Below are 21,490 nucleotides of genomic sequence, written 5' to 3' on the forward strand. Positions count from 1 at the left end.
GTTGGGGGACGATATCGTTAGTAGGAAAAACTATTGAAAAAAGAATCTATCAACACTTGTGTTTGTGTCAAATCACATTAATATACTACTCTTATAATAAAGTAATACATTGCGGTGAAAATACACATTTATTAACCATGATTGGTAGTAATGCAAAAAGTAATCATATTTTCGTGATTTGATGTGAGCATTGGCGAATAACACTTTCCAATCGTATGTAAAGAATTGAATGCAAGCAGCGAGTTTGAATTTACTTTATTGACCAAGTGAATGTACGAGTAAAATTATGCTACAATTGAGCTCGGATTACACCCAATCTTCCAGGCAACGTTGGATAACTATGAGCTTGTAATGGTAATATCGTTGTCGCAAGTTGTTGCGATAGGCTGCAGTTAATTTACAGTCCATCCACATGCTGTTAGTATTTGTTTTTACATCCCAGGACAACATTTTCCAGCTGAAGACTATGTTGACGGCGATCGTGTTTAGTGACATTAATTGAAGAGGACCATAGACGCGTAATATTTTCCCTTTCTTTGATACCAAAACTTAAACAAAAACTTTTACAATTCATAACCAGCTACCCTGCTGATACCAATGCGGAAACAAAGTAACAAGAACACAAATAAAATGATAGAATGATAAAGATTTAATAGAGAACCAACTAAGGAAATTGAAAGAACATTTGAAATAAACCAACACCCAATCAATTTAGGGAAAACTTCCCTGTATAGCCCTTCAAAATTTTAATAGCCCAAAGTTTTCCCCTTGGACCCGAAATGTCCCTCCGACCCAATCTTATTACATCTACTAGCCCATAATCCATAAACCACCCATACTTTTGAATTCGCTCGTTTAACTCGCTCTCTCAAACCACCTTTCTCCTCAAACACAGCTTCTGCATTTTTACTCTTGGTTTCAATGTAAGTCAAAATTTCAGTAGGTTTTCCGATTTTTCTTCATAGTCGACTCTAGGTTTTCCGATTTTTGTTCATAGTCATCTCTATAATGGGGAAAAGGAAGTCTTTGAAGAAAAAAATGAAGATGATGACATCTCCAAATTCTCTGAAATTAGCCGGTAAATTAGTAAAATATAACCCTAATTTCATTAGCAATGACGATGACGATTTTGAAGATTTACCAGAATTTGGGTGCGATTTGGGGTATGCAACCCATAAATCTGTTGAAGCAATGCAAAATACCCCTAGTGAAGGAAAGCAAAATACTCATGTTGATAGAAGGACTCGTTCTCATAGCGGGACTCTCAATGATAGAGTAGCGAGGTCACACACTGCTCAACATGTAGTTGTTGAAAAAGGTACAAGTTCCAAAAGAAAGATTAAAATAGCGAAAAAGGATGTTGTGAAGGATAAGGGTAAAGGTTCTAAAAGGAAGGCTAAAAATGATGGGGATGATGTTCCATCAAAAAAGAGAAAAGTTCATGTTAATCAAAAATGTTCTAGCTCATCTGATTTGAAGGTATTTTCTAATGATATAACTTTGACTTGTATGCGCCTAGTTTATTTTAATATGTAGAAATTTAACCAATATGGCAGTTATGTTCCAGATTTGTATATAAAATGTATCATTCTTTTTCATATTGTATATAATGTGTATCAAGTCAATAAGTAATGTGCAACTTTTGTATATAAAGTGTATCATCTATCCACATATTGTATAAGTAATGTTTAAAGTGTGTATTTGTGATTGTTATGAAGCTTATATATATTTATATTTTTGTGTTGTTTGCAGCTTTGGGATTACTATGTTCCTTTGGCTGATCATTATAGTACCCGTATGAGTGTGCATACAAACTGCAGTATAGTGGAACATTTGAAAAATAATCTGGATGATCAGCAGATTGAGATGTTTAGAAGAACATGTTTTGGTTATTTTGTGGACTTGCCCAATTTTTTTATACAGAACCAACTTATCCATTCACTATTTCTTAGGGAAGTAGTGTCACCTAAAGATAATGAGTTATGGATTAAAGTGAATAGCACCAAGTTGCGCTTTGGACTTGCAGAGTTTTGTATTATTATAGGTTTAAAGTGTAATGGTGATCCCAATAAGGATTATGAATCTGTCCAGTCGAGTCGGTTGATGGAATTGTACTTTCCAAGCATGTCAAAAGTGTCTAAGAAATCGTTAACTGACTGTTTCTTAAACAAGATGTGGAAATCTGATGAGGATGCATTAAAGATTGCAGTATTGTATGTCATTCACAGTTTTCTGTTTTCTACTACGAATGATGATTTGATAATAAAGAATGATTTTATGTTGGTTGAATCTGGTGATTTTGAGACTTTCCCTTGGGGAAAAGTGGTTTTTAATGCTATGTTGTGTTCAATGAAGGATAAGGTTCATAGTAGGAGAGAGATGTACCGATATGGTGGTTTTCCTTTGGCATTCCAGTGTTGGTTTTATGAATGCTGCCCCTATACTCGCAAAAACCTCGCTTGCCGGATTGGAAATCTTATGCCACGCATACTTAACTGGAAAGTAAAGAAGAAGGTGACGTTTAAGAGGTTGAGGAAAGAGTTTTTTCTTTTAAGTCAGGAGCAGGTAAAAGATATATATTTCTGATACATAAATTATATATTTCTGATACATACATTATACATTTCTGATACATTTCTGATACATGAATTATGCATTTCTGATACATTTGGTGATTGCTAACTTTTATTTACTTATTTGTAGTTGGTGTTTGGTAACATTTTCCCAACAAATGATGAACAAACAAGGCTTCAATTGGATGACTTTGTCCCGGTTTGTGAAGATAAAAATGAGATTCATATTGAATCTGGAGTCGTGGCTGAAGTTAAAACAAATGCTAAGAAGCACTCCAAAAATAAGCCAGAATCACAATCTATCAACAATGAGAATCCGAATCCACAGTCTAGTAACTTGAATTCAAGCGAGAAAGAGCTGAAACTTATGAGAAGTGAAATCAAGAAGGTACAATTCTATTTTGTCTTTGAGCAGTTCTGACAACTTAATTGATATTCGGTTTCACTTTTCTTTTTATAGGTAAACGACAAGGTTTCATCTTTAAAGAACTTAATGATTTCCTCATTTAAAAAGGTTTTTAAAGCTCTAGGTGTACGCAATGCTTCAAAGGTATTCTCATGACTACGCTTATTTGTTATTTTTACCTTTTACTACAATTTTACAACTTGTTGTATATTTTTTCTGAACAGGGTAATCAAAAAAATGACAACCATCATGATAAGGAATTTTCAGAGAATAATTTTGGTAGTGAGGAAGTTATGGAGAAAAATATTGGCATTGAAAAAGTTGTAAAGAAAAATGTTGACAATGAGGTAAGTCTAGAGCAAACTGTTGATGTTATGGAGGGTGTGGTGAAGGATTCTATACAACATGGTAAAAGTAGTGAAGGAGTTGGTGATGACGAAGCCTGGATTGAGGATGCCGAGCCTGAAATCACTGCAATCACCAACAGCTTTGTGACAAAAATACTTCTAATATGGGGAGTTTGGTGGATGATTCTGTACAACTTGGTAAAAATAGTTGTGAGGAAGGTGGTGAGGAAAATAGTTGGAGTAATGATGCTGAGGCTCAAATAACTGCAATCACCCAAAAGTATTTCAATCAAAATATTGTACATGGTGATTGTTTAGGAGTGGAGAAAAATATTGCTACTATGCAGGAAGATCATATAGTTGTTGTTGATCATGACACACCTGAAATGAACCCTAGAGAAAGAAAACCAGTAGGGGTCATGAAGTCACCATTCATAAACACATTTGACTCTGGTGGCACCATCCAAGTTGTTGAAAACAAGCTAACTAAGTCAAAGAAGCTCATCTTGACTATAAAGTATCCTTTTGAGGGAAACGTTGACAATCCTGTTGATTTCAAAGTATTGTGTAAGTGGAACACTTTCATCAATAGAGGCTTAAGGACTAATGCGCCATAAGTTTTATGTTTCAGTTTTTTCTTATTTCTTTTTTTGTTCTTGTTTATTCCATGTTATGAACCATATCTTTTTATCATGATTCATCAGGGACGGTGTTTATATAGAGGCTGACAATAAGCTAAATAAAATCTTTGAATTTGGAGTTGATGATATTGGAGAAAAAAATGGTTCTTCACATTTGCATATCCCGGCCTACCCTTATGTGATTCAGTACGTCAACACTTTAACTGTAAAATATAAACTTGTGATATACATTTTTAGTTTTCTCATACTGTAATTTTCTGACTGTGTATATTCTTCACATTTCAGCATATTGATGTAATTTTTTACTATTTGAGAAAGAAAGGGAAGTACGATGTTGATGTTCCAATAAGATTCACAACGACTGACTGTTGGTTTAACCGCTTGATTTCGAATTTGTACAAGGAGTTTTTGGAGAAAAATAGAGACATGAATTTGATTACTGAAACAGATCCAATTGTTGAGTACATACTTGGGTATTTTTTACGATGTAATGTTCCTTGGTCTACTGTTGATGAAATCCTTTTCCCTATAAATCTATCTGATAAGTGGCACTGGATATTGGCGAGATTGTCATTCATAGATCTGCACATTTATGTATATGATTCCATGAGTGGCGCACGACAGAATAGTGCAGTTCGGAGATCAGTTGAGTCATACTCAGTGTTGCTCCCATATTTCCTTCATCGTATTGGTTTTTGGGACACAAAGGAGAATCCTATGGGAATCCCCGCCAATGATCCTTTTGAGATTCATGTCGTTGATGGGTTGCCAACGCAAGATAACACGTAAATTATTATTGAATATTTCTGATTCTTATTCATTTTTTGTATATGAATTCCTATTTGGATATTATCCTAACTTTTATTCAATGTTTAGGTGCTACCTTGTATGTAGTGATTGCGGTGTTTATGTTGCTGCATTTGCTGAGTACATCATTCAAGGCAACAATATTCCTAAAGCTATTGATATTGACGGGATACGGAATCGATATGGTATATTGCTATGGGATTATGGAGTGAAGAAACAAAGAGGATATGCAACTAGTGATGATGAGTCTACTGGTAGATTGAAGGATTAGATAAAAAAGGATAACAAGAAAAAGAGCAAGTCGCATTCCATTGTTGATGACAAGTCTTTGAAGGATAACAAGAAAAAGGGCAAAACGCATGTTGGTGATGACGAGACTTTGAAGGATATCAAGAAAAAGGGCAAGTTGAAGGGCAAGATGAAGTAGTTTGGGATCGTTTAACAGAAATTTCGCATGTAGTTTTAAGATGGAAGTAGTTTGGTTCTTATATTGTCTATGATAGGATACAGTTGCATACCTATATCACATTTTATGCTTTTTGTTTGGGATGTCTTTGAACAATATGTTTGAAATGCTAATGTTGAAACAGCTATTGCATTTTCGACAGCAAATTGGAAAGGCATGCAAGAAATATATGTTGCTTGTAATGTTACTGTTTTGCTGTTTTCATATTATGCCAGTGAATAGGTGATAAGAAAGCGTTTAAAACCTGTCATGTTGCATTGGGCCAGTTAACTTTACAATCTTAAGCACTGTGGCATCATTAACTGTAGCGTAAGTGTAAGATACTGTTAACTGTAGTTTTGTATATCTATCTGTATATTTTTTGGATAGTCAGAGTCTATTATGTAATTGTATATATATACAATTTCTATTTTGTATATTTAATTGGTAATCCCTCTTTTTTGTATAGTTTTTATATAGTGACGTCTATTTTGTATATTTTTTGTATAGCTATAGTTTATTTTCTATTTTTTTGTATAGGAACAAAATATTTCATATAAATTGTATAGTGACAGTCTATTTTGTATATTTTTGTATAGTAACAGTCTTTTTTGTATATTATTTTGTATAGTGATATCCATAATAGTATTTGAAATAAAACTTCTACCAATACTTTCATTATAACAAAAAGTAGCATCTTAATTCATACATCAGAGAGAATCTGATTGCAAATCTCATTATTTTTCCAATATTCTAATTGCAATATTCAGAAGGATTTTTTTTACAAAATACTAAATCACTGTAGCAACATCTACTAGTTGTCTTGAGCATTCATGCATGTTCTTCTGTTATGTCCTTGTTTTCCATACAGTCCACATGTAACAGTTTCAGTATACAGATATTCATAAAGTCTCTTGCGTCTCGACTTCGTCGGTCTTCCTGGTTTGCCCTTCACTATCGGTGGTAGGACCACATTATCTAACACCTATGTTGGAAGGTCCCATGTAGTTTCATCAGGAAGTGGATTAACTGGCACTTCATATGTCTTCTTGAAGTATTCCTTGGTGTAATAGGAAGAACAATATTTGGGTGCTTCCATGTGTGTGTAGTCCAATACTGCCATAGCATGTGGACAAGGAATCTCATCTACTTGAAATCGTTTGCACCAACATTCTCTTTTTTGTATGCAGACTATGTTCCGCCTTTGTTCAGCATCCATTACTACATATACATAATCGGTTGAAGGCTTAACCTAAATTTAAATAGATATTATTAGTAAAACTAAAACAGGGATATGACAAGTATTACTGCATTTTTGTCAAAGTATGTTACTCCGGCGTATGAAGTAAGACATGATAAAAGAATATTTACCGTCATCTTCTGCGACAAATAGTTATTTTCCTTCAGTACCTCATGATATTTTTGTCCTATGTCAATAAATGTACTCATTGCAGTCATTCTATTCGTATTATTCCATTCCATAACCAAATTCATCATGTAATCTAGCAAACTCATGATTGGTAGCTCTCTTGCCTCTCTGTTCCTTGCATTGAGTGACTCGGCAATATTTGAAGTCATCACCATGGATCTATTAACAGTGGAATGCACTATAGACCACTTTTCATAACCAACTTGGAATAGGTAACCCCTTACCCTCTTATCAATGATGTCCATATCTTCCATGAGGCGATTAAAATCTTCAATTTTGTATGCTCTGGCCATTGCAAAAAATACTTCCCTCAGCCGGTCATGGTTCTTCTTGAACTGCTTCTTTATGTTATTCCAAAGATGAAAGATGCATACACAGTGAGATACCTCTGGATACACAATCGAAGCACCCCTCAATATGCTTGCATGACGATCCGATACGATGCACATCCTTTCCCTTTCCCCAAAAGCTTGTCTAAACATTTCACAAAACCATTCCCATGAAGCATCATTTTCAGAATCTACAACAGCGTATGCTAGTGGAAAAATTTTACCTGCTTAAGCAAATAAGAAAGTATCCACATGTTATTTTTTTATACACAAATAAGAACTATCTATACCATATATAATTATTATACAAGTCTGCAACATATTCACCTGCTGCATCTTGTGCGCTAGCTGTTAACATTGTTCCTCTGTGTGATGATTTGAGGAATGTCCCATCAACCACTACGATAGGGTAACAGTATTTCCATCCTATGATTGATGCATTTAGCGCAATAAAAACATACATGAAGCGCATGTCCTCTGATTTATGTAACCTTGTGACAGAACCAGGATTTGTCATATTTATCATATACAAGTGACCCGGCAGCTTTCTATAAGATTCACGTGGTATCCCTCTTAGTAGTTCAAGCGCCTTTTCTTTTGTTCTATAAGCTTTTATGTAACTCATATTAATCGCATATTGTTGTTTCATGTCGCTCATGATGTCTGTCGGAGTGTATATTGTTTTTGGATTGGTATATTTGTTGCAAATCATTTTTGCAATGGTTGACGAAGTAGCATGACGTTGTAAAAACAATCTACTCATCTCTAGGCAAGTGTGAACATCATTGAACCGTCTAACCTTGAAGACATTTGATTTGTGTAGACTTGAAGATCTAAGACTCCATTTGCAACTTTCATCCATGCATGTAAGACAATACCTATTTAAAATATAGTGTTATGATAATGCATTTATTCAGATTTTTACACGTGTCTCAAATAAACAAGCAGTATACATATGCAATCTCACTATACAATAACTATATATTTTTATACAGATCTGTATACAAATTACAGAGAAGTGCAATCTTATTATACAATAATTATACATTTTTTATACAGATCTATATACAAAAAATTACAGAGAAGTGCAATCTTGTTATACAATAATTATATATTTTTTATACAGATTTGTATACAAAAAATTACAGAGAAGTGTAATCTTATTATACAATAAATATACATTTTTATACAGATCTGTATACAAAAAATTACAGAGAAGTGTAATCTTATTATACAATAATTATACATTTTTATACAGATCTATATACAAAAAAATTACAGAGAAGTGCAATCTCACTATACAATAATTATACATTTTTTAAATAGATCTGTATACAAAAAATTACAGAGAAGTGTAATCTTATTATACAATAATTATACATTTTTTATACAGATCTGTATACAAAAAAATACAGAGAAGTGCAATCTCACTATACAATAATTATACATTTTTTATACAGATCTGTATACGAAAAATTACAGAGAAGTGCAATCTCATAAGTAGAAATCATACCTTGTTGTAGATGATCTATCCACTATAAATTGATATTTTTTCCGTATTGCGTAGTGCTTCATTACACTAATGAGTGTATTTTTGTCCCAATACAACTGACCTTCTGCAATTTCTTCATGTTGTGGATTGTCTATTATACAATTTCCCTTCAATATCTCAATTTTGTCTTCCTTTACATGATTATCCATCATTTCAACAATATTAGTTCCATGTACTTCTTCTATGTTCTGACATTGTAAACCAACTGAAGTTGTTGCAAGTAAGTTTCCAGCTGAAGTTGTTGCAAGTAAGTTGTCACTCAAGTATGAACTTGAATATGAGCATTCAACACTTGAATATAGAGTTTTCAATGTTATGCATAATGGATATTCAGTGATATCCAGGTTTTTCTTTTTCATCTCCATATACAAGCGCACACTCATATCATTGTATATTGGAATTGCTACATAGTCATCCTTCACTGTATATTTTATCTCCATTGCACTCGTAATTGAATCTCTACCCAATTGCTTGTATGTCTCATCAACAAAATAATCATAGCTACAGTCCGAATTGATCAACACGCCATTAACAAGGAAATTAACAAATTTACTCTCACTTACCCATTCACCACTGTGTTGAAGTAAAATCGGAATCAAAGTTGGAACTGTAGTTCCAACATTCACAATCTCCATAGACATTTGTTGATTTTGTCGATTTTGTATTAATTTCACAATTTAAGAACGAAATCTCAACTCTATTAAGCTGATTGTAGGCAGCAATTGTGCAAAAAAATTGAATTTCAGCGTGAATTTTTGGGAACTCTTCTCTGGGTTTAATCTTCAGAAACCCTAGAATTTCTTTCACAATGTGAATAATTGGGCGACTTTTATAGTGTTTGGAGGTTGAAGATTCCATATTGAATGTGTGAATTTAGGATACAAAATCGATTAGAACTGCTTTCCTTTTCGTTTGCGTTGAACGTATGATTTCAGCTTTTTCAGTTGCTAGCCTTTGTTATTGTTTTGAGGCTATTACTTGTAAGGGGTTATTTTGTGGCTATCAGGTGATATAAGTTTGGCCCTAGTGACTATAAATGAAGTTTGCTCATCAATTTAAGACTTAATTGACCCAAAACTAAAGGAATAACCCCCCTTGCAAGTTCACCATAATAAGTAATCAACCAACATAGGAATTCATCCTAAACACTCTCAATAAGTTTTCATTCACAATATCAAAATAAGCTAACCCTAAAATAAAGAGCCTTAAGGGCTATTTACACTAGGGAGCTAAATATTACAAATATAGCCACCAAATGTAATATGGTCTTTAATTGTTGGCGAAATTATACATGTAGCCGCCCCGTTATGAAAGTAGCCTTCAATGCTCGATGGCTATCTAGATTGTATCACATTCTCACAGAACTACTGAATTTTGCTACGTTGCGTACTTCCATAGCACTGCTTACATAATAATTCATCACAGTTACTTTTACATCCTCCAGTGTGTCATATGTATATAAAATATCCAGAAAGCCCAATATACATAAGAATAATGCTACAACCTAACCTCTGTTTTCTCCTTTTGGGTGGGTTTGGGTTGGGGGGAGGGTTGAGGGGTAGCCTAACCTTTTGATCCTTGAAGTGTTTCCAGAATATGTTCTATTCTGTACTTCATGACAGGTTGGCCAGACTTAGTTTTCTTGAACATTTTCTCCCTTAGCATTTTCCTTCGACATTCAGCTCTCTGTCTTTCTTCTTTCTTTGCTAGAATAGTGGCTTCTCTCTCCATCCTTGCCTTCTCTTCCTCCTCCCGTTTTCTCTCATATACTTCTCTCAAGCTTCGAGCACTATACTTCTGGTTCTTCTTATTTCTGTTATCCACCTTATCAGTTTTTTCAATCTTTTCTTCATCCTGATATAGCAATTGGAATTAGAATAAACATCAACCTCCCTTTCCTAGTTCCAATTTTACTCAATAATGTAGCATGAAAGTAGAGAACAATAACACAACCCAGAGATGTCATAGATCAAAGCATGTTCATACTATAAATCAGCTAAGTTGAGCATTTCCCAAATGATTAAATTCCATAATTACACTACATTCTAAGCCATTTTGAAATGAACTTTAGGTTGTCCACATAAAGCGCATGTCTTCATGCTTTAACCAAATTTAATTAGACTTTGCACAACGTAGAAGGAAACAAAAGGAACAAACAAGAGATGGCTAATAACAAACCTCTAGTTGTCTAGCACCCTCAGAAGGCTCTCCTTGTTGCTTAACTATCCTCTTATATTTATTCACATATTTGGCATTCTTATAGAACTCCCTTTGCTTCTCTGCGCAAAAATAACAGCGTATAATACATAAGGTATAGTTACGCGACAATGGCAGACACATGAACTTTAATAAGGGAACTTCAGAATGATGAACATACTGATCAAAATTGTGGGCAAACATCCATATATAAGAGTAAAATCTGAGATTTATCTCATCTAAAGTAAGAAACTCAGTAACTCCCCCAGAATGATAAAAACAAAAACAATCGGGAAATCAGTTAAAAATTCCTCTTGTGCTTTCTATTGTCTACTGTCTATTGAAATTGCATGACACAACACCTCATTAAGCACAATCAGGAGTATCTATAATCATACTGCTTCAAGTAAAATATTAGAATGAGTTATATTACATTCAAACCTAATAATTATAAAAAATAGGTTAAATTGAAATAAAGCAAAAAAGAATGTTCTTTTTTTGCAGAGAGATTTACTTATGATGGCAGGGTTGTAATTGTTGCTCTTGGTTTTGGCGTTGGCAAATGCTTCCAGTGATAAGCCTCCTCTTCCTCCTAATCTTTGCATATTCTTCTTCATCTTCTTCTTCGAATTTGAGCCTTTGATTTTCTGATTTGTGTCCATCTCACGCGCATTTTTTGAGTCTGCAATTTTCTTCATAATGCTGCGGAGAAAAAGCACCCCTACTTAAATTTGGGGCTGATAAACTTCAATCTGAAACCCTAGATTGCAGAGAATGAAGACGAGGGTGATGAATCTAGGTTTAAGATGGGCTCATCAATTGACCTGCTAATCCAATACGAACCCCTCTAAAATGGAGGCCCAATAGGCTACCCAAAATATTTTGTAGGAATTAGCCTATGTGTCCTGAATTTTAGTTTTCTAGTTTAGTTTCAGGACATTTGTGTTATGAATTGTCTTGAAATTAAGATTTTTAGTTTAAATTTTGAGGACAAAATAAGTACTGATTAATCTCTTAATAGCAACCCTAAGAATAGTTGTTTGTGTTCTTTCCCCAAATACTTTCCCCAAATACAAAAAGACTCGAGGATTTGCACAAATAGGATACTTTTGTGCTGATATTTAAGTTCTGTCCATACTAGTGCGAAATTGACATTTTTAAGTTTAATGAAAAATATTTAAAGTAAAATATCCTCAACTTCATGATCTGCAGCTCCAACCTTCAGTTCCAGTAGCTTCAAATAGCACTATGTGCTAGATATAGTTATTTTACCAATTTAAAGAGGTTGGGTAATAAGTGAATTATCTTATTTTTTTTAACATAGGAGCAAGAAAAGTCTAACTAGACGAGTTCAAACTCATGATGTTGTGGATCAAATTAGAATTTTAGCCAAGTTTAGCAAACTTCTTTTAGGTTGCATACTATCATAAATAGTCCCAAAAGTTTGAGATTTCCAATTATACATAATTGACGTAACAATTAAACGGGCATCCTATTTGGTGGCCCTCATTTAATCTATACCCATTTTTTTAAAAATTTTGACTTGTACCCACTTTTTAAACAATTTCAGCCTCTTTTCTCCTTCTCCTTCTCCTCCTCAAAGTTATATCCGCCCTCAATCCGATGGCCCACTCCTTTCTGAAGCCGCTGATTGTGAAAATGTTCCAGTAATTGACATGGGCTGTGGAGATAAAAACCTTTTAGCTCATCAATTTGGTATTTAAGAAGTATACCAAATTGGAGGAATCTGACCAAGAGGATTACATAAATTGGTAAGCACTTGTATTTCCATCTAATACTTTCAACTTTCGAATCATATAGAAAGTCAGTTAAAACTTCAACTCTAAGAAGGCTGGAGCTGAAATTCGCCAGTTACAAACAAAACCATTACAAAAACAAAAACTTCAGCTCTAGAGCTGAAGTTCGCCAGTTACAAAAACAAAAACTACAACAATTACAAACAAAAACTTCAGCAAATAAAGAACAAAACTTCAGCTACTATGCTTAAGTTCAACAATTACAAGCAAAAACTTCAACAAATAGAGAACAAAACTTCAGCTACTATGCTTAAATTCAGCAATTACAAACAAAAACTTCAGCACACTTGGTTCAGCACACTTGCTACTTCAGTCTCGTCTACTAGAATGCTGAAGTTTTGCGTGATTGTCTTTGCTACTTCAGCCCCGTATGCTGAAGTTACGCGAAAAAGTGGGTACGCTTGCAATTTTTTTTGTAAAGCGGGCACAAGTTAAACGTGACCCAAAAGGCAGATATAGATTCAAATGCCCCATAATTGACGAATTTACAAACACAGAATCTTCATTGCAAGTTTAATGCAAGTATTAATAAGTAAATTAGTTGTCAATGGTAAAAAATTACTCACTCAAATTTCTAACCAAGCAATGAATGCAAGACATGCATCATCCACACATATATCACTTAATTAACCATAATTATGTAATATATATTCCCGCCTTAATTTTTGATTGCTATGGTTCAATTGTTTGGTCCCCTCACGCAATTGCAATACTAATTTTAAATTCAGTTAATGTAGTTCAGACAAACGCAAGAGCCATACATTCACCAATTAGTCCCTTTGTAGTGTGTCACCAAACTTACAAGCAAGAGCTCAGAGGTAAACATTTGTGTATAGAGTTGGACCCAAAGTTTCATTTCAGTGGATGTAACAATTACATTCATTGTTCTTTTTGTGGTAATCGATGCAAACTCAGCATATATATGTTATTTAACTATACTTGTTCTGCTTTGTGATACTTTCTGAAGATTTTCACTAAGCAACAGGATAAGCTTTATCGGATGATTATTGCCCATATTCTTTACAGTTAAACGGCCGATCACTAGAAGAAATGAATCAAAATGAAAAAAGGAAAAAACAAGTAGAGGCAGTTGCCTGTTCCATGTAAAAATACACCACTTAGATCAAGCTGAGCATATAATGTCCATTGCCCATGTCATTGGGGATCTTCGCCAGTACCAATCATGCGGGTGTTATATGAATTACAATGCTTGCATTTGTGGCCAAGAATGTGAAAAAATGCTCTACCAGTACAATTGCAGTCATTGCAGAGAATTGGAACCTGCAAAGTAAAAGCTCAACCTCTATCATCCATGTTTTTTTTTTCCGATTCAAAACAGCATCACAACAAAACATTTCCTTCTGGAAAAGAAATTTTTTACCTACAAAACATCTCAATCTTCTAAAAAACAAAAATCGAGATAAAACAGTTAATAACGTGACCAGATCTGTAAGATAAGCATGCATTGCCTTCAGCGACAAATATCTAAGTTCACTCTCAAACTAACCCCACACCTTACCCATTTCTTTCCAATATTCACCAGCAAAGCTCCAGGCCAAAATCATCATAACCCCTCCATTTCTGCTAGGTAGTCTGTTCCCTTAATCACCACCCCAACCCCCAACCCCAACCCGCTCCTACCACCTGCAGTTATAAAGGAGAAAAAAATAAAGCAGAAGAGAAGAAATTTTGCTAAAAGAGGTTCCTATGACTCCAACTCAAGAGCCTGCTGCAATTAAGTTTCTTGTGACTTATCCCCAAAAAAAATCCTTACGCTCAATTTTCTTTTACAACAACACGAACAACATACCCAGTATAATCCCACATGTGGGGTCTGGGGAGGGTAATGTGTACGCAGACTTACCTGGAGAGATAGAGAGGCAGTTTCCGATAGACCCTCGGCTCAAGAAAGTGTGGAGAGGAAGAGAAGGGAGAAGAAGAAGAAATAGGGGGAGGAAAGAAACAAGAAGGAGACAAAGGACGATAAGACAAAGGGGGGAAGTAGTAGCTCAATTTTCTTTTAAATCCATATAAAAGGAAACACATGAATCCAAAATGACCAGCAACATTTAAAATTTAAAAGTAAAGAGAGTACCAAAACAACATTTTCCGACAAGAAAGAGCCGCTTACCTCATACCGATATTCTTCAGGCATGGCTGTTGCCTCAATCTATACAAAAAAACTTGATCATCAGTAAACAGTCATAATGTGCTATGGTTCATATCATGCTCTAAAACTCTGTAATACTTAAACGACAAACATAAGAAGAATATATTGACTAGAAATATTTGTATATGAATAAAATATGTGAAATCTCTGCTGTCTGCCCTAACAAAATAAAAAAACTTAAAATCAACTAATCATCCAGCTCCAGGAAATGCACTCCTATAACGAGCTAACCATGCATGTCAAATGGTGGTAACCGCAATTAAGCTGGAGAGAGGAATTACAAAGAATTAATCCTCTGAAACACAGGAACCCCAAGAAAGCATGATGGACCGCCGGGGAACTGTTTGCCTCGATCATTGTTAAGTGACAACTTTCACAAAGTCTAATCTTCCTCAGTGGCCTAGTGGTTAATGAAGTGGGAGAACCATGAGATCTTAGGTACAAATCCCAACAGAGGCAAGAAATACTAGGAGATGCTTCCCAAATCCTAATAGCCATAGCCTTGGTGGGTAGAGTTACCCGGTATCTATGTTCATTGTAGTACATCAGGTACACGGTAGAATAAAAATTTTAATATTTTTGACGGAGAAACAAAGGAGGGATGCAACACAAGGACTTCCCAAGGGGTAACTAGGTACCCGGTGGAATAGTTAATGTGGTCACAAGCTAACCTGGACACCACCGTCACAATCACACACATACATATAATGTATAGGTGCACTAGATAATTTGATCCAAAGTATTTATCACAAATACCCCACTTGATTTCACCTCCCTTAATATACTTTCTTCTGCGTTGAAATATCTGAGGAGTACTTATAGGCTTTAATCATAGGGAATCAAAATATTTATCACGACTACCATGCTCGGGTACACCTCCCTTCCTATTTGTGCTTCCTTATTGAAATATCTAAGGTACTTCTAGACTTTAATCACTGGGAACCATAGCATCAAGCTAGAAATCACATCTCCCACTACTCCTATAATAAGAAAACTAAAACCTACGGAAGCGACCTGGGAGTCCGAGAAGGACGTGCGGAGCAGATATTCACATTTATTAAGCACCTCAGGTACTTTTCTATGTCCGTTCGAGGACGAACGTTTGTTTAAGAGGTGGAGAATGTAACGACCCGACTGGTCGTTTTGCTTTTTAGAACCCCGTTCCCTTAAATAAAACTTCACGTGCTTGTTTTAACTAATTTACGACCTGCGGGGATGATTGGTTCGGGATTTGGAAGAGTTTGGGTTGAAATATGCTCATTTGATTCCTTAAAATTTTCTTAAAAGGCTAAGTTTGACTTTGGTCAACATTTTTAGCAAACGGACCCGTATTCATGTTTTAACGGTCCCGGAAGGTCCGTAGGAAAATATGGGACCTGGGCGTATGTCCGGGATCGAATTCCGAGGGCATCTGTCGAAAGCCCTATTCTCAATTTGACATGGCCAAGAGTTTTATGTCCAATTACTGGAGGGTTTAGAAACCCTGCAAGTTGCAAAGAGCTTTCTTGAATAACGATTTAGCACATATCCAACAGTAAGATAATTTTGGTGATTGCTGCACCAGGCTTACATTCCAACCAATTTTCAACAGCCATCGACAGATTGGCACAATTTCCCAAACCAACATGAAATCTTCCAAGTAATTTCCAGAATTTAATCCCTAATATCAATGCACCAAGACCATTTACCCTCTAGTATATCCTATCTATATAACTATACTTTCTTGTTCTCATATCATGCCATTTCACATTATGATAACTTCTAATATATATCTAACTCGAGCCAAACATGAAGCCAAGGTCTTCTACTCCATTTTCCCCACTTTCTTCTTAATAGTTCTTCTGCAATTCTGCAATTGCACCTCAGAGTATTTCGTTTGGCATCAGTTACATCTATCCCTAGTCACATCTCATCTAAGCTTAGTCCTACGAACTTCCAAGTTACTATCTTATTTTAACATCAAATCTAACTAATTACTAACATAAGATCTCCAGACCAATACCTAATGCTTGATCACTAGTTGCACATTTGTTAGCATACTTACTGTGCTATGTCAACAGGTTTCTAGGGTGATCTCAAAAGTCTTACAACAAAACGTACGTTATTGCCAAATGAAATTTGGAATCCACAAACTATAACTCAATATCATATATACCATCAAAGATCCATTGTAAAATAGACAACCATAAGAAATAACTTCTAAAATATAAACCTGACACAACTTAATTTTCTACAGAGGAAGAATCAAAAGTCAAACCAAGTTTTAAATGATTTGTCTTCCACTGTCGCAGGATATGAATTGGCTATCAAAAGGTTTTGGTGGACTTAAATTTTAAAAAAGTAATGCACCTCTTTCAGAAGCAAAAGCACAAAACAAAGTTATAATGTGACCGGACAATAGATTTTTCCTTGGATATACTTATGTCACTTTCGCCACTTCCCAATCAGTTCAGAAGAAAAACGAGAGAAAAATCTCATAATTGATGCTCATCTGGTGGCTTTCCCTGAGATGTAATGTAATGTACAAAGGAATTGTCAAATAAAGGGAAGCAAAAAAAAGTTTCATTTCATTTACAAGGAAGAAAGAGGAAAGTAAGAACCAAATGAAGAAAAGGAAGTGTAACTATGTTTCTCTAATCTTATTTCCTTAAACAAAAGGTTTGAGCTTCAACTTAATTTTGAGGCAAAACCGAATAAGCCAAAACACAGTTAGACCAAATCAACTTCAGTCCAGAAAAATGTTAAGGAGAAAAAGGATTGACTTAGATTTCTCTCTGCCTTTCAACCTTTTATCAGTTTAAGCTATATCAGCACTTGTGTTTCTTCTGTTGGGTGGGGAGGGGATGGTGAGGAGCCTGTGCATATATACCCATTGCTTTTCGTGGATGTATGAATAGTAGCTATTCCTTGTAACAATTTACAAAATAAGATTTATGGATGAACTTTGCACAGACGATAACTGAAAATTAAACAGCATTATACCTCCAGATCTAATCTTTCCCAAGTTCTGGACATGTTGAGCACTGACTTAGAGCATATAGGGCAGCGATACCTGTACAGAAAGGAAAGATGATTACACTATGCATTTTATCCCAAAACCAGGGCAGGCTGACTGGTTTGCAGAAACAGAAGCAAAATAATTGTGTTATGCATAAACTTTACTGGTTCTGATGGATCATCTCAGTGTAGCATTCCATATGCATCGTATGTCCACACTTCATAATTGTGGTGCCTTTGACTGAGTCAAAAAGAAACTGGACCAGCCCAAAAGTTCAGTATTAGGGTATTGATCCCAAACAAACCCATATAGCAAGTTAAGGCAGTGGAAGCCAAATGCAGTGTGGACTCGAACCTCATAACAGATGGGACAATGGTTCTTCATTGAATTCTCCACGCATAAGTGATTATCACGCAGATCCACTGAATAGCATGATCCTGTTGCAGAAACAATATCACGAATATTGCTAAAAAGGAAGTATTCCTGATTTAGAGCATTAGATAAATAGAGGAACAAAACTTTGTGAATAGGATTCGACATTTGTTCATTCCAATGTCTTCAATTCCAGCATATATGCAGACATATGTATGAAGTCTTACTCTTACCAGCATAAGTTTGTCAAAACTTCATACAAGTAACTTGGGAAAGGTCAACTGAAGTCCAAGAGGGATGGTTTACAACAAACCAAAGAACACTAATTAGGTGACCTCACTACAAGAGTAAGTTGGCGTTCAGGTTTTTGCCCTTATTATGACCAAGGTTTATTAACCGCTCAACTTATCACAGACTTACAACCAAATGTACTTTGCCAACATCTGACATGAAACATGTCTCTTCCCACCTCAGAAGGTTTACACGAATCCTGACATGAAACCTTTTTACTTGCACATGCTTAATTCAGCATAAAATTTACAAAAAAACCTGACGTGAAACCTTTTTAATTGAACGTGCTTAATTTACATAAATGTATTTTGTCCTTTATCCTTTCACAAAGACATGCCTAACCAGAATATTCCACGGAAATAATTATACAGATTGGGAAGTCAAAAGAAACTTGAGAACTTGACCTCCAATCATTAATAATCTCCTCTAGACATGGACCAACCAATGAATCAAGAGAGAGGGAGAGGGAGAGGGAGAGGATTCAACCGTATAATATGACAGGTTTCTTCAGATGCCTAATCTTATTCTGTTAGGCTGAGCAGCTATAGCTGTTTGACTTCCATTTCTTTTGGCTAGGAGTTAGTTTATTTCAGTGATACAGAAGTGCATAAAGTAAATGGTCAGCTTTGTGATTGTAGATGTAAACAGCAGTAAAATAAAAAGTATACAAGATCAACCTTCCTGTTCAGAGGATAACCTTTTACTACAATATAAGATATGCTATTCAAAGAGTTAATGGAAAGGGCTTCGAGAAGCAGAATTCAGAAAGGAACTGTTAGAAATAGATAATGTCCACCATTAAAAATTTAAAGGAAAAATATCCATCCATGTTAATGCAAGGAACTACATAATAGTAGTTAAACAACAAAGGCGAAAGGATGTAATACCACATTTCCTGCAGTGGAAGAAGTTTTCTCGACCACCTACCCTGCATATAATCAATAGTCTATAAGCATCATACATGATAAATATATGTTGTTTAGATAGAACGAGTAAGAGAAGTGTTAGGGCAGAATGGAGGTTGAATACAATATTATCTAGCTTATCACCTGCAAATTCCACAGTCATCACAGTGAAATTGCCCCTTCGTTGTCTACAAGAAAAGAAAACTAATGATATAAATGCATCAAATGAATTAAATAATCTAGCATCCAAAACAGACCAATCCAATTTTCAGAGACAATTAAAAATAGCACATTACATCGTCATCGTAAAATCTACAGATTTCACAGTAGTACTCCCCAAATTTGATGCCACACTTTGAACAGATCCCAGCAACCTATTCAGCGGAAGCAAGCAAAAAGTTATCCCCCACCAAAGTGGCCGAAAAGTCCATAACCTGAGACACTCAAAGGATAGACAAGCGTAGCAGCAGAGCTTAACAAAACCTGTTGTTCAGTGTCGCATACAGCACAAACAATCTGTAACCAAAAAAATTTGAATCCAACTTCAGTCCCCATAAAAATGAAAACCCAGAAAGCGTCATGAACTAAAACCTTCTCTCCAAAGAAATCAATAAATGAGCTAGACTCGTACTTGTTTCACATCGTGGCGCACAAGTTCGTGACGTTCCTTTGGGTTGCTCAAAGCGCTCTGATCCCAACAAACACAAAGCTTAAGTAAAATTCACTACACAGTATATAAAGCAATCAGCAATGGGTGACAGAGGAAGGTGAGGTTGATGTTGTATGGTTTGTAACATGAAAGTGTCAATTAATGAGGCACCAGACCAATATAGAAACTAGAAAGCACCTCATTATCAAGGAGACTAAGTTACAAAGTTAGAAAGTAATGTGGATTTTGAGCTCAAAAGAGAATAAATGAGTTTATAAGTGATTGTCCCCCATTTCCTAATAAAAATACTTGTCCATCACATGTGATAATTAGAAATTGAATTTACAGATATCATGGATGGATTTGGACCTGCAACTCAATTCACCTTTATTTGGGACAGTTAATTAGCAGAAGAACATATAATTAAGACTAACTGTTTACGTTTTTTTCAAATAAGAAGTTTGCTCCACTTCCTAATAGGAGTAACACAAACCTTGGCGTCGTTGTGGCAGTGACGGCAAGTGAAAATTTCATTGCAACAAGGAGCTCGGAGTTTACATCGTCGCCGATAATGTTCACATCTATTTATTTAATAAAATAAAAGAATAAAATCATTATACAACTTGGACAGAGACACAAAATGTTTGGTAATAATCTATGTACCCATGAAGCATTTTGCCGAAATCTTCTCTGGAACTATTGTTATCATTGTGATCGTCTTGTTCAGCCGGAGCCGGCGGCGGTTGATTAACGACAAAATTGTCACCGTCTTCCATGTAGAAGGTTCCAGACAGACCTTTGGATTATGAGAGTACAGTACAGCCGTGGACCTCCAGGTGAAACCTGTTACGTGTGGGCAATATAGAAGAAAAAAAGGTGATTATTGTAGAGTATGTATCAAGGGTTCAGAAACTCACAATTATTTCATCAAAACGCGAGCGAAAAGGACTGCAACGCGAACAGGGGACCAAGTAATGAAGGGTGGGTTCCCGATCCACTACCAAGTAGGTATGGCAATGGGGCGGGGCGGGCTTTAGACACGTGCGGGATGTGCGGGTTTAAACTAAGGGTGTCTAACGGGTCGGGTTTAATCGTAATCGGATCGGCCCAGACCGGTTAAAACCGGAACCGACCCGGACCGGTACAAGGGGACCGGGTGGGGTCGGGTTAAAGAGGTAAGGGGGTTTGGTCCGTTCATTTATTTTCAATCGGTTACCCGGACGGGTCAAATTCGGTCAACAGAAATACTCTAGAACCGATTAAACTGGACCGGATCGGTCCAGACCGATTAACGGCTAGTTTCTTTTTTTTCTCTTTTTTTTTTTAAATTGTTGATTGCTTATTTGGTTACCGTTGGCGACGGTCACCTGCCAAGGAGTCGTTTCCCAACATTTGATTTGCACAATTAGCCCTTTTTTGGGCATTTTTTTAAATTAACACTTTTTGTAATTAAAAATTTAACCCTTTGTAAAATTATAAATACACCCCCTCTTCTTCATTTCTTCACTCATCTTTCATTTCTCATTCTCAATTTTTCAATTCAAGTTTAATTATGCCCCGTAC

General features: G+C 35.5%; 4 protein-coding genes across 5 annotated transcripts; 1 reads left to right on the forward strand and 3 right to left on the reverse strand.

Moving 5' to 3' along the window:
* Positions 1-1,008: 1,008 nt before the first annotated feature.
* Positions 1,009-5,462, forward strand: LOC142163030 (uncharacterized). The gene is made up of 9 exons (XM_075220280.1): positions 1,009-1,479; positions 1,753-2,565; positions 2,704-2,961; positions 3,034-3,123; positions 3,204-3,524; positions 3,674-3,886; positions 4,253-4,752; positions 4,844-5,028; positions 5,365-5,462. The coding sequence occupies exons 1-9, from the start codon at positions 1,009-1,011 to the stop codon at positions 5,460-5,462; spliced, it is 2,949 nt and encodes a 982-aa protein (XP_075076381.1).
* Positions 5,463-6,204: 742 nt separating this feature from the next.
* Positions 6,205-9,170, reverse strand: LOC142163031 (uncharacterized). Its single transcript, XM_075220281.1, has 4 exons — positions 8,491-9,170; positions 7,305-7,855; positions 6,591-7,201; positions 6,205-6,471 (listed from the first exon to the last, which is right to left on the reverse strand). Exons 1-4 carry the CDS (start codon positions 9,168-9,170, stop codon positions 6,205-6,207), a joined length of 2,109 nt encoding a protein of 702 aa, XP_075076382.1.
* A 494-nt stretch (positions 9,171-9,664) lies between these two features.
* LOC107806786 (uncharacterized) lies at positions 9,665-11,550 on the reverse strand. The gene is made up of 3 exons (XM_016631020.2): positions 11,240-11,550; positions 10,708-10,808; positions 9,665-10,383 (listed from the first exon to the last, which is right to left on the reverse strand). Exons 1-3 carry the CDS (start codon positions 11,421-11,423, stop codon positions 10,093-10,095), a joined length of 576 nt encoding a protein of 191 aa, XP_016486506.1. The 5' UTR covers positions 11,424-11,550; the 3' UTR covers positions 9,665-10,092.
* A 1,960-nt stretch (positions 11,551-13,510) lies between these two features.
* Positions 13,511-20,938, reverse strand: LOC107806785 (E3 ubiquitin-protein ligase MIEL1-like). 2 transcript variants are annotated; one of them, XM_016631019.2, is made up of 13 exons: positions 20,845-20,938; positions 20,591-20,770; positions 20,421-20,508; positions 19,910-19,966; positions 19,762-19,794; positions 19,575-19,652; positions 19,423-19,466; positions 19,261-19,301; positions 18,065-18,147; positions 17,875-17,966; positions 17,695-17,764; positions 14,674-14,712; positions 13,511-13,823 (listed from the first exon to the last, which is right to left on the reverse strand). In XM_016631019.2, exons 2-13 carry the CDS (start codon positions 20,701-20,703, stop codon positions 13,698-13,700), a joined length of 864 nt encoding a protein of 287 aa, XP_016486505.2. In that variant the 5' UTR covers positions 20,704-20,770; positions 20,845-20,938; the 3' UTR covers positions 13,511-13,697. The 2 variants fall into 2 exon arrangements, with proteins under 2 accessions (XP_016486505.2, XP_075075268.1); XM_075219167.1 differs by having other exon boundaries at positions 20,591-20,865.
* Positions 20,939-21,490: the final 552 nt, after the last annotated feature.

This window comes from Nicotiana tabacum, chromosome 8, assembly GCF_000715075.1.
Source record: "Nicotiana tabacum cultivar K326 chromosome 8, ASM71507v2, whole genome shotgun sequence".
NCBI lineage: Eukaryota > Viridiplantae > Streptophyta > Magnoliopsida > Solanales > Solanaceae > Nicotiana > Nicotiana tabacum.

What these genes read in the sequence shown, in the direction of transcription:
- LOC142163031 (XM_075220281.1), bottom strand. Translation starts at nt 9,170, where the DNA reads ATGTCTATGGAGATTGTGAATGTTGGAACTACAGTTCCAACTTTGATT. An exon ending in GATAGATCATCTACAACAAG is followed by an intron (nt 7,856 to 8,490) that starts GTATGATTTCTA and finishes TATTTTAAATAG; the next exon opens with GTATTGTCTTACATGCATGG. An exon ending in TAGCGCACAAGATGCAGCAG is followed by an intron (nt 7,202 to 7,304) that starts GTGAATATGTTG and finishes TTGCTTAAGCAG; the next exon opens with GTAAAATTTTTCCACTAGCA.
- LOC107806786 (XM_016631020.2), bottom strand. Translation starts at nt 11,423, where the DNA reads ATGAAGAAAATTGCAGACTCAAAAAATGCGCGTGAGATGGACACAAAT. An exon ending in TTACAACCCTGCCATCATAA is followed by an intron (nt 10,809 to 11,239) that starts GTAAATCTCTCT and finishes ATTTTTGCGCAG; the next exon opens with AGAAGCAAAGGGAGTTCTAT. An exon ending in AGGGTGCTAGACAACTAGAG is followed by an intron (nt 10,384 to 10,707) that starts GTTTGTTATTAG and finishes TTGCTATATCAG; the next exon opens with GATGAAGAAAAGATTGAAAA.
- LOC142163030 (XM_075220280.1), top strand. Translation starts at nt 1,009, where the DNA reads ATGGGGAAAAGGAAGTCTTTGAAGAAAAAAATGAAGATGATGACATCT. An exon ending in CTAGCTCATCTGATTTGAAG is followed by an intron (nt 1,480 to 1,752) that starts GTATTTTCTAAT and finishes TGTTGTTTGCAG; the next exon opens with CTTTGGGATTACTATGTTCC. An exon ending in TTGCCAACGCAAGATAACAC is followed by an intron (nt 4,753 to 4,843) that starts GTAAATTATTAT and finishes TTCAATGTTTAG; the next exon opens with GTGCTACCTTGTATGTAGTG.
- LOC107806785 (XM_016631019.2), bottom strand. Translation starts at nt 20,703, where the DNA reads ATGGAAGACGGTGACAATTTTGTCGTTAATCAACCGCCGCCGGCTCCG. An exon ending in TGCGCCACGATGTGAAACAA is followed by an intron (nt 19,795 to 19,909) that starts GTACGAGTCTAG and finishes TTTTGGTTACAG; the next exon opens with ATTGTTTGTGCTGTATGCGA. An exon ending in GATGACTGTGGAATTTGCAG is followed by an intron (nt 19,302 to 19,422) that starts GTGATAAGCTAG and finishes GATTATATGCAG; the next exon opens with GGTAGGTGGTCGAGAAAACT.